Source organism: Lissotriton vulgaris, chromosome 9 (genome assembly GCF_964263255.1).
Source record: "Lissotriton vulgaris chromosome 9, aLisVul1.2, whole genome shotgun sequence".
NCBI classification, from domain to species: domain Eukaryota; kingdom Metazoa; phylum Chordata; class Amphibia; order Caudata; family Salamandridae; genus Lissotriton; species Lissotriton vulgaris.
In genome coordinates, this window is record NC_141697.1 from 1,054,401,046 (window position 1) to 1,054,413,387 (window position 12,342).

The 12,342-nt window shown below is 45.7% G+C and overlaps 1 protein-coding gene across 1 annotated transcript in view; it reads right to left on the reverse strand.

The window, feature by feature from the left end:
- Nucleotides 1-12,342, reverse strand: part of NUP210 (nucleoporin 210) — a 519,503-nt gene that overhangs the window by 34,377 nt on the left and 472,784 nt on the right. Inside the window, exon 37 of the mRNA XM_086939009.1 lies at nt 5,652-5,868. Coding sequence (XP_086795135.1) covers nt 5,652-5,868 — 217 coding nt within the window. The remainder of the gene's footprint in view (nt 1-5,651; nt 5,869-12,342) is intronic.

Consider the following 12,342-nt stretch of genomic DNA (forward strand, 5'->3'; position numbering starts at 1 on the left):
AATAGTGGAACGATGTTAGAGGCTGGCCTTAAAGACCAACATAACTGAGCTGATGGGGACTTGTCCCAAAAGTATTTTAAAGATGCTTTGTCCTGTTGCAGCGGTTCTGCTTAGAAATAGAACTATGCCTGGGACCACAGAACATCAGTATGTAGGAACTGAGTCACCATACAACATCAGTACCTATGGGCTGAAATCCAGACTAGCTCATAATGCCTTACTTGTTCTCCTAAGCTCTCCGGAGAAACAAGCAAAACGGCACACCAGAAGACAACACTCAAGACCCTTTCGGGGATCGTGGTAGCAGGTCATCACCTTTTGTTCGCTCACTCATGAGTATCCACAATAAAATGGAAAGAGATATGAAGAACGATTACAATATTCTATTTTGCAATAACTGCACTTAAAAGACATATACAAGTCAGAAAATTGAATATCATAATCAACAGGCTGTACACTAGTCCTCCTATTGTGTAATTTTTATCCTGCGGTAGGAACTGAACATTTTTGGACAGCATAAGCGTTGGGATGGTGCTAGACTGATTCCATGCACCTCTTCAGTGTATGTTGTCCTATAGGAAGTCCCTACCATAGGGTGGAAACAACAAGACATAGAACCCAAGCTGTTGTGTAGCATCCACCCTATGGTAGGAATTGCATGTTAATAGGACACCATATCCTGAAGAGGTGCATAGAATCAGTCTAGCCTCATCCCAACGGTTATGCTGTCCACAAAAGCACAGTTCCTACTGTAGCGTGGCAACTACACAACACTCTCATATTGAAAGACTTTTTCGCCTAAGCCTACCCTCTCTATTGAGACATAGGGCCAGATGTATGAATATATTTTCCTATAGACACAGAATGGGTAGAACAGTTTGATACATCTGGGCCATAGTGTTATATTATAGGTCTCTGGGATTAGTGGGGGACCTAAATCTGGAATACATAGGTAGTTGTTTTACATCTTCTGCGGCAGATCTCTCCTTCTTGTCGGGACCTTTGCTCTGTGAGAATGCATGGACTGTTTTCAAAATGACAAATCCCAGCTTATATGAGAAGAATTAAAAACAGCAACTGGATTTCTCTATTATGTCTAGATGTTAGTGTCTGATCACAGATAATGCAGAGCAGTGTTTTTTGGCCTTGAATGAAATGTTCTGTCTGAATCCCAGCAGAAGAACTAAATAACAAAACATATGCAGTCTGTTTGTAAAATAAATGTATAGCACAAAAAAAACGTGTTCTTTTGTAACATGTGCAAAGCAAATGCTGGCTATTACGTGCAGGTAAGACAACATTAGAGAGAAAACACAGTGGGCCTCTAGGAAATAGGCAATAGTCCTAAATATGAAATGTTCTGGATCGAAAACCGCTTGAATAGGATCCTGCATAGTAGACACAGTGTTGCTCTGGACCAAGATCACGTGTTATTTCAGGCTCTCAAAGAAGTAAGTAAATACGAGGTAAGAAAATAAGAGGGGCTAGATCTAGCTTTGTGATCAGGGCAAATGTTGGGAACAATTGCCTGTGAAGCTGAAGGCTGTGTTTGTTAACCAGTGACAGTTACAAAATAATGGGCATTTCTGATGGAAACAGGCATAACACTGTGAAACAAATCAAAAGAGCAGAGGCAGAGAACATCTGGAGGAGATTTTTGAAGAGTAGAAAGCTAGCTTTTTATGTTGCATAAATCCAAGCAATCCTTATTGGCTTACAGGCTGATCAGATGGTAGTTTTATGCATCTGTTGTACACTCAGAGTCAATAACTGAGACACACACTCAAGCCGAAACTCAAGACCAATTTAGAGAAATACACAGATTTTTATATTATTTTTAGACACCAAGATTGTTTCAATAAGGTATGTACTTTAGATGTTATCAATTTTAACAGTAGAAACAGTAGAAAATGACAGCTATCAGATTTAAGGCCTGAGCCTCAACACAGTAATTTTATCCTATGGGAAAAACCTTCACTGCATAGGGTCACTTGCAAATGACTTACAGGGTCTGTTTTCAAGGTCCTCAGAACCACCAGCATTTTCAGTTTACCTTCCCTGGTGTGCCCCGGTGCAGAGGTGCTGTTCACAAGGGTAGCATTGAGCACTATTGCTGAAGTCAATGGGGAAAAGTACCTGTAAAAAAAGGCTGCAAGTGGGAACTGGGAGTCGAGTCCACTGGAACCCAAAGGGGGGTGGGGGAGGGAGTGGAGGTCAGCTTTTGAGGGTCTCTGGGGCAATGGGGCACCGTCGGTCTGCTTGGATTGTGCGTCTCAGTGCAGAGGTATTTTGTATGGCAGGTCATTTACGTTAGAGGCTCTAACTTCTTGAGGTTGACCTGGTGATAGGGACAGAACAGGACAGCAGGACGACTAGCTATGCTGGGCTCAGTGATGCGGACGTCACTTGTAGGTCAGTCTTGGTGTCTGGACTGAACACTTAACAAGCTCTGACTGATGCAACTGCTCCTGTACTCGGGAATTGGTGCTTGGCGGGTCCTTATATCTCCAAACTCTGCAGGGAGACGGATCTGACCTCATAAAGCATGAAGACATTTTTGGGGTGCTGCTCTCTCGGTGGACCCGGGGGTCGCCAGAACGGTGTACAAGGCAGATGCGGTCGGTGCCTGCAGACTGCAGGGAAGTGGCACATCTATTTATAAGGAGATCTATGCTGATTACTGGGGTGCAGGACGGTCCTTCAAGTGGTTTGAGGAGGATGTGCAGCTTTTAGACTTCGTCTCTGCAATTATCAAGGGCAAGCAGTCTGGCAGGGTTCAGCGCCAATCGTAGGCGCAGGTCCTCTGTTCTCGCCTTGTTGGACCTTCTTCAACCTTCCTTGGTTCCCAGTAGTCAAATCTGAGTTCCTGGTGTCATGGGGCCATCTAAATACTCAATTTAGGGGCATTAAGGGGAGTGAAGGGTAGTAGCCAATGGGCTACAAACCGCTGGGGTAACTACACCCCCTAGATGGCCCCTTCTTGAGGGGAGTGGACATAACCCTGTCCCAGAGTTGCCACTTCCACCAAAAATGAGATGGTGGAACACTTCCTTCATGGAGCAAATCAGGAAGTTCACCATAGGGGTGTGACTAGCCTGGTAGTGCAACATGCTTACCTACATAGCTAGTTTTTCACTGCCCTGAGCCAAACAGGCTTCAGGGAGGGGTGGCATCTCCCAGGTCAGGGGGAAGTCAGGGTCGCATATCAAAGGCGTCAGAGGCGTTGAAGGCACTGGCCTTGGTATGCAGATTTACTAGCCATTCTGCAAGAGAAGGTGTGAACACCTTCCTCCGGAGTAGGCCTTGTTTCTGACCTCAGAGAGCATCGGCTTGCACCTCCAGGTGATCAGAAACGTGCCTGTGGTGACAGACTAGATGAAACCAGACAGCCAGCACACTAGAAGACTAGTTGGTTTTCACCTCACAGGTGCCCTCTGGGTGCATGTCTTCATAAATCCGCTACTGGCATCCGTACGGATTCATCAAGACCAGGCATTTCATACCAAACACCATTATTTTCAGTGAAGCCATTATTTAGCTGGGTAACTCGTAATGACTAGTGCCAAGTACATATACTTAAGATGGCTTCCCTGTTTACTAGCAATATCTGGTAATAGAATTAGGAATCACAGGGGCATATCTACTCATTCCAATATAACTCCTTGCATTTAATATAATGCACACTGTCTTAGGGCGCTTAAGGCCTGCTTTAGGGGTGACTTTCATATAGTACATACAATGTATGGGCATTGCACACAGGGAGAGTGCAATGTTGTGTTTTCAGAAGGGCTTGCACCCTTTGTCGGAGCCTGCTGTGGCAGTCTGCATGTAATTTTTGTGTGGGTCCACTAGGGTGTCATAATACATGCTGCAGCCTTGGGGACACTCTTTAGTACCATGCTTTAAGTAGCAGTAAGTAACATTTACTAGGGACTTACAAGGGTGCTAAACACAGTGCCAATTGAACACAACAGTTTTAGGGGCAAGGACACTTGCACTGGAGCCTGGTTAGCAGGCTTCAGTGCACTGTCTGAGTTGTAAGACCAGCACTTAGTAGTTCAAATGGGGGCAACAAGTGGGGTGGACACATCTGCAAAGGAGTCCAGCTTCCTACTGGAAGAATCTAACAAAAGAACCCCTCCATACCAGGAGATGAGCATTTTTAATGTCTGAAATGAGGGACTAGCTTTCAAACTGCTTTTACCAACTCCACAACACCATCAAATACTGAAATGGCCAAATACTACAGCATAACAAATAGGATTGGAAAGACTACTATATATAGCTTGTGTTTCTTGCTACCACAGAGGGCAGTACATTTGTTGCAGACTTCATTCAGTCCTGCATGAGAAACTCCTGGTTCATCTCCAAACAGATTTGCTCAGTTCAAGTTAAAATATGTAAATTCTGCATGCCACTTTATTTGGAAAAGAACTGGGCCCCCTGTATGCAGGATAATACTTCCCTGAAAGGGAAAAGACGAATTTGAAAAGGGAGAACCTGGGCAAGGTTAATCACATAAATAACAGGCAACACGTATACCCTGCGACTGAATTATTGACTTTTACTCATCTCAATTTGTATACAAAAATAGATCTTTTTATTGAAAAATAAACATTTGAATCATCATTTTTCTTTCATCCATACATAATATTGTTTTATGTAAATCAATCAGTGTTTATATTCCTTTTTCATTTTTTACATAAACAAGAACTTTTTTTGGGACAAAACATACAATGAGTGAGCTTTAGGAGAAAAACAATCACTCTTATACCAGACGAAGGCTATGCAGAAACGCACGTAGATTAAATTTACACTGTCAGTTCCTGATCATGACTTCGTAATGCTAGTAATGCATTTTAACACTGCATATTTATTTATTAATTGTTTATGAAATTGTCATATGTTCACTCACTGATTGTTTTTGTCCTAAACCTCACTCATTGTATGTTTTATCCCCCCCAAAAGTTCTTGTGTATGTAAAAAAATGAAAAATAATATAAACACGGATTGATTGACATGAAAAAATATTATATATGGATGAAAGAAAAATGATGGTTCAAATGTTTATCAATAAAAATATATATTTTGTATACAAATTGAGATGAGTAAAAGTCAATAATTTAGTCGCAGGGTATATGGGTTGCCTGTTATTTATGTGATTAACCTTGCCCAGGTTCTCCTTTTGTCAAATTCAGCATACCACACAACCCCTTTCAGCTAGTGTAACAAATGACTAATTCAAAACCTAGTGTCCAATTTAGTAGAAAATACTGAAAGTTGGATACTTTTGCTTAACTCAAAACGCATCTGGACAGCCTGCGGTAGATAGTCTGCTGTGTGTGCAAGGATTTACCAAGTATAAAAACCAACAGAGAAATGCTTTTTATTCAACTTAAAAACAGTTTAAACCACCTTTGGTATTAAAGATACCTGAAAAAGCACAAGACAAAGGTGTTTTGGTAAGTAGTTTTCTTAACATTTTATTATTCTGTCAGAGCAGCCTGTCCACCACCTGCACAAATTAATAATTTCTCGCTAATGTAAAAAAAAAAAGTGCAATTATTCCAGCTCATATTATATAAGAAAACAGTGCATGAGACCGTACATGAACACTTCTCTGAAAAATGACAGATGTGAAGGACACTTACTTTGCACTGGTCCAGTCCGTTCAGGTATGTGAACGATGGCTACTGGAATTGTGATGGACTGGTCGGTGAGGTGGCTGGATACAGTAAGGACAGTCGACGGGTTCCCCTGGCTGAAAATTCTTGAATCCAAAACACTTACTGTATGTGTTACATAACTTGGCAGATCATAGGATTTTTCCTTTTCATAGGTAATCACCAAAGGAGATCCTGATTTTACCTGAAATAATATGTACATTTCTTTAACATAAATAAAATGTAATTTCACACTTTTTAGAAACAACAGATATAATATGACTGCGATAATGGATTACAAAGTTCCATTTTATTTGCTTTTGATTGCATGCAAACCTAGAATGCATGTGTGTATAGCTTAGAGTGACCACATCATTAGAGTACAGCACATTACTGTGGAATTCCCTCCCATGTGCTCATGGCCTTCGAAGGTGGATACATTTTTCAGTTTTGTCTGGAAAACCTGGCATTTCATCTCGTTATTATACACATTCAGAGCTTCTGACTACTAATTATATAAGCACCCAGGGCACAACAGGTGTTTGCGCTTGCCTTTAACAGCCCATGGCCCTATGGAATTCCAGAGGATGCCACAGATGCTTATGCGGTCCTTTCTGTAATATGGACCCCAGCAGCACACACCCTGATCTATAATGTTCCTTCCTTGTCCCCACACTCAATACTCTGGGCCTTGGTAGGTGCAGAACTTATTTATTTATAATATACAAAGTTATAGTGAGCATAGAGCGCCGAGCGTCTTCTCAGCGTGAGCTCCGGTCGCCAACTGCCGAAACGCCGCTTCGCGCCTTCAATCAGTGTCTCCTGCGCATGCGTGCGCCTTCCGCTCTCGTCTACGGCGTGACGCGTCATCGCGTACACGCTCGTAGACTAGAGCGCACACCACATATCTCCCCCCTTTAACAATAACAAAGATAACAATACCCTTTTCAATTCAAGTGTCCACTATTCCCAAAGTCTCTATATCTGGAGGGCAACATAACTGCAATAACAATACCAGTCTTGTTCTAGTGTCCACTCATTTCAAAGTCTCTATATCTGGAGGGTACAGTAACTGCCCTGCCACTGCGGGTGTACCTTACCGGCCTGTTCTCTTCCGCCTCTCTCTCTCCCAGTGATCTCTCACCGTCTCTCTGATCTTCTCTCTGTACTTCGCCGGCAGGTGTATAGTCCCTGTTGGTAGACTCTGTGTTAGGAGTTTCCACTTCCCTGTCATTTCCTTCTCCTTCCCACAGATCATTCGAGTTATGCGCCAAGGGAGGCCTTGTTTCTTCAGACCCCACCTGTATCTCCTCCTCCTCGGACTTGGGCCACGTTACAATCCTGTTGACTCTGGCCATGCGGTCTTGGGACCACACTTTGCCGTCGCTGAGGAGAGCCGCCCTGCCTCGCACTTCTTTGACCTGTAAGGGCTGACTATACTTGCTTTCTCCTTTCTTTTGTAGGGTAGGGAGCTTGACCCTGACCCATTCTCCTTCTTCCAGCTCTGTGTCCTTCGCGTTGCGTCGTTTGTCATAATGTGCAGCATAAATCTTCTGGGCCTTCTCCAGGTTGTGCTGAACCACTTGCTGGTGATGGTTTTCTCCCTCCACACTACGTTGTCCCGGGTGAACGGGAGTCGGCCTCTCAACACTTGGAAGGGGCTGTACCCCACCACCGTGGGGGTGATCCTGTAAGCCCATGGCATGCTCATTACCTCAGTCTCCCAGTCTTTTCCTTGCGAGATGGCTGCTTGTATGGAGCCCATGAGCACGCGGTTGAACCGCTCTACTTGGCCGTTGCAGGCTGGGTGGTAGATGGCTGTGTGTTTTGATTCAATCCCATTCCTCTTCATGAACCTCGTCCACTTGTCCGAGACGAATTGCGGTCCATTATCACTAAGTATGGATTTGGTTATTCCTTCTCTTAAGAACAGGGACATTAGAAACTTCAGCACAGTGTCAGTGTCCATGGATTCTTGTATATCGACTTCAGGCCATTTGGAATACTTGTCTATTACTACACACAGGAATTTGTTTACTCCTCTGCTATCCAGTATGGGCCCGAGTATGTCGATGGCCACGTTCTCCCATGGGTTTTGTGGGTTCTCGAACTTTCCCAAGGCTGGTCTGAGCGGCCGTAGTATTTTGTCCGCTCCATTGCATTGTCCACATTCTCTCACTAGCCTTTCTATTTGGGCATCCATGCCTGGCCACCAATACATTTGTTTGACTCGTGCTTTGGTCTTTACAATGCCCAGATGTCCTTCGTGTAGTTGTTCCAATAATCTGGGTATCAGGCTTTCTGGTGGTACCACCCTTTCTCCTCTGTATAGAAAGACCCCTGAATCACTCAAGGGCAGTTCCTCTCTCATCTCGTAGAACTTCCGCGCTCCTTCTGTGAGCTTCTTCTTGTCCGGCCACCCAGACGTGAGGTGTCGTTTTATTTCCGCTTTCTCCGCATCTTGTTCGTAGGCAGCCTCCCATTCTTGACGGCTAATCGTCACTTCATGGTCTTCCATGCTGGCTACCATCTCCTCTTTATCCGGGGCCGCCTCCGGCGCTTCCTCCATAGCTGAAGCTCGGCTGAGGTAATCTGCTACCCTGTTTTGAGTTCCTGGCAGATATTCCACGTCATATGTGTAGTCCAGTAGTTTTAGTGTCATTTTTGCTATTCTTGGGGTCGCAGTGTCATGGCCCGAAGACGTCAGGACTTTGACAAGGGGCTTGTGATCCGTTTGGAGCTTGAACCTAGTTCCCCAAATGAACTGTCGAAATTTGCCCATGGCCCAAGTGACTGCCAGCATCTCTTTTTCAATGACACTGTACCTTTGTTCCGTCGGGGAGAGAGCTCGTGAAGCAAAACTGATGGTTTCCACGGCTCCATCCTCCCTCTCCTGTGCCAACACTGCCCCTAAGCCTTTGTCGCTTGCATCCGTCGTCAAGATGGTGTTGCCTGAGGGTACGTATCCTTGCAAGGGAACGGCTTGGCTGATGCAGTTCTTTACCGTCTCAAATTCGTTTTGCGCTTCCGTGTCCCATTCAAACTTCGACTTGTCTCTAATGAGTTGTCGCATTCTGTATGTTTTGGTGGCAAAGTGTCTCACGAACTTACTATAGTACTCGGCCATTCCGAGGAATGACCGCACTTCCTCTTTGGTTCTAGGGGCTTTGGCATCCTTGATGGCTTTCACATTTTGTTCCTTCGGGGAAATTCCATGAGTACCAATCTCGTGTCCCAAGTACGTGACTGAGGGCATCCCAATCTTACATTTGCTCCACTCCGCTGTTAAGCCTTTGTTTTGTAGCACTTCGAGCACTCTGGTTAGTTTGCTGTCATGATCCCTTTTGGTAGAGCCCATTACCAGAATATCATCCTGGAAATACTGCGCACCGGAGATGTCCTTGAACAACCGATGCATCAACTTTTGAAATACCGCCGCCGCGGACGCCAACCCAAAGGGCATCCTGCGGAATTGATAACACCCGAAGGGCGTGATAAAGGAGGTGTACTTTCTACTCGTTGGATGCAGCTCAATTTGATGGTACGCTGACGTGAGATCTATGGTGGAGAAATGGGTAATACCTTTTGTCCTTGCTAGCATCTCCTCAATCCTGGGCAGGGGAAACTTCTCCACTATGAGGCATTTGTTGAGCTCGCGGAGGTCCACGCAGAGACGAACCTTCCCATTCGGTTTCTTGGCCACCACTAAGGGGGACAGCCACTCCGAACTGTCCACTGGCTCTATGATGCCTTGTTTCTCCAGTCTCTGCAGTTCCTGTTGCACTGCTTCGCTGGTGGAAATGGGGATGTTCCTGACCTTGTTCGTCACTGGTATCGCCCCCTCCTTGAGGACCATTTTGTGAACAAATTTGTCCAGTTTTCCCACTGTACCCTCGAAAACTTTGGGGTAGGCTGATTTCCAATCTTCTTCTTTGGTGAGGGGCCACTCGTCCGTTAAGAGTATCTGTTCTTTCCCGCCGGGGTTGAGTATGATCCCGAGATCCCCTGCGTCTCTCCATCCAAGTACCGAAGGGCCCTTCTCTGCCACGTACAGTGTGCAGGTGGCTGACCTCCCTCTGAATTCGAATGTGAAGTCTCGGCAGCCCACTAAGGGAATGGCGTTCTCTGTGTATGAGATGGGCCTGATGTCCGGTGGAAGTAGGTCCGGCCCTACTACAGGTGCGAAATCTTCATCCCATATGGATCTTTGTACTATGGTCCAGGGAGAACCAGAGTCTACTGCTACATGCACCTTCACACCCCCTATGACAGAGGTCTTCAAACTTTTTGATGTCGAGACCCCCTTCTCAAAAGTTTATAGGTGTAAGGACCCCCTCCTGATGAAAAATTCTAGCACTCGCTCTGTACCTTTAAATACATCGATGCACATTGAGTCTGGGTGATGAGAGCAGGGTCGTACAGTGTGCTCAATTTGGCAAATGAGGATTAGAAGTAGAACCCTGAAGTCTTGATGCCCTTGTCTGCAAATAGATACCTACATGAATATCTCGCTAAAACCAACAAAGGCAAACGTCACCCAAAAAAGGCCTTGCCGGATCAGCTATGCAAAAAGTGCTTCAACTACTTTTTAATAGCCACGCACTCCTTTATTTAGCACCTGCTGTGCTTTCCTGAGGCAAATGTCAATAATTTGTGTGTGCAATCCTGTCCGGTTTGTAAGTGCTTACAATACTAGTAGATAGAACAATCGTGGTGCAGGTAGATAAAAATGTGTCCAGGAACACACAGCTCTTTTGTAAATGGAGGAGCTAGGATTACATGCAGGCCAAGTTGCACAGAAGGCGCCATTACTACAAGACGGCAACTTCCCCATATGATTCCGAACTTCTTTACAGGAAAAATGCAAAGCAAATACCGTCCGCTGCAATTGATGATTGCCACTATAATAAAACAATGCGTATTACAGAAAAAGGAAACTCACTACCTGCAAAAATCCAGTCTGGAAGGTAAAATTACCACTGACTGTAAGCACATTTCCATTGCCAATATCCACCATCGAAAAAGATATGCCAGAAAATGAAGGAATGTACCACTCAAACTAAAAACAGTTGTGAAGCAGTTTTCTAACAGGTAAAATCGACTAAAAGCTTTCAAAATAAGAAATCTAAGTTGCAAAGACGAATAAACACTCATCTAATGTGTTCAATTCAATTTTCACCTCAGAGAGAACGGCCCCCTCCAACCCCCAAGCCCCGCTCGCATCTTCCTTTGTGTACACAGTACATTAACAGGCGTGCTGTGCTCAATTACGCTGGTACTTGACCCCCCCACAGCAAGACCCATCCTCCTTCATCAGCTGGTGAGGAGTGCGCACAAAAAGTTTGCTTCTCAGAGCAGCGCCCAGTGAGAGGCTCTGTCTGGGACAACCGCCTCGAGCTTATGCCATTCAACAATCCTTGCGTGCAGACAATGGGCAATGCGCGACCCCCTTCCCATGACTCCACGGCCCCCCTGGGGGTCGCGCCCCACAGATTGAAGACCGCTGCCCTATGAGCATGTCCGTGCGGGGCTTATCTCTGCGTTTTCCCGTCACCTCCAATACTTGTTCCTCTATACACAGTACCATTTCTCCATCTTCTTGGTCGTCTTCTTCGCTGACTTCCGACGTCGCTGATTCCACACACTTGACAGTGGTTTTCTTTCCTTTCTTGCGGCATACTTTTTCAAAATGGCCGACCAGGCCGCAGAACGCGCATCTGGCGCGAAACGCCGGACAGCGTTTATCCTGGGCAGAGTGCGCTGCGCTGCCACATCTATAACAAGAGAACTTGCTGTCTGTGCTGGGGCGGCCCGTCTGTTTCCCGGTCCATTTGGTCTCCTTCCTCTGTTCTCCATAAGATCCTTTTTGTTTGTTGGATGTAGATGCCTCGTCTATCTTGTTAATCATCTGCTTCTGCGTGCTTTCTCTTTTGGCCGCATCTGCGCAGCGTTTCGACATTTCTGCCTTTTTCACCATTGCTATGACTTCCTTAAGTGTGGTCTCATTCTGTGCCCACAGTTTGTCCTGGACGGCCCTGTTGGTGGTATGCATGACTATCTGGTCTTTAATGTACTCATCCTGCAGGACCCCATATTGGCAGGTGATGGCGAGACGTCTGAGTGCAGCCACGTAGTCGTCTATGGACTCGCCAGCCTCTTGCTTCCTTTGTTGGAAATTGTAACGGTCTATGGAAACACACACTGCCGGGCGGTAGTGGTTGTCCAGGTCTTCCAGTTCGTTTTTGAAGACATCCGTCTCTGTCGCACCCCTTTCCTTTGGCACAATGTTAGCGAACACTCTCACCCCCTCCGGGCCTAGCTTGTGGAGTAACAATCTCTTTTTCCTTGCTGGGGTGTATTCCTCTCCATTTTCGTCCTCCAGTGCTTCTATGTAGTTCTTAAAGTATTCCCTCCAATCCTCCATTTTAACTGAGGTTCCCCTGGTCTGGGTAGGAATGGAATGGGGGCCATCAGGGCTGAAGCTTGGTTTGCCATCTTGGCTTCGCCTCTGGGATCTACTGCTTGGGCACTGGGTTGGTCGGGCACGCTGGATGCTCCTGCACTCCCTGCCGCGTCACCTTGACCTCTGGGACTACCTGGAGTATTGTCCCTTATTGCCTGCGTGGGGTTGTCTGTTTGCGCCCCCTCCTCTGGCTGTGGGGTGGTGCCTTTGGTTGCC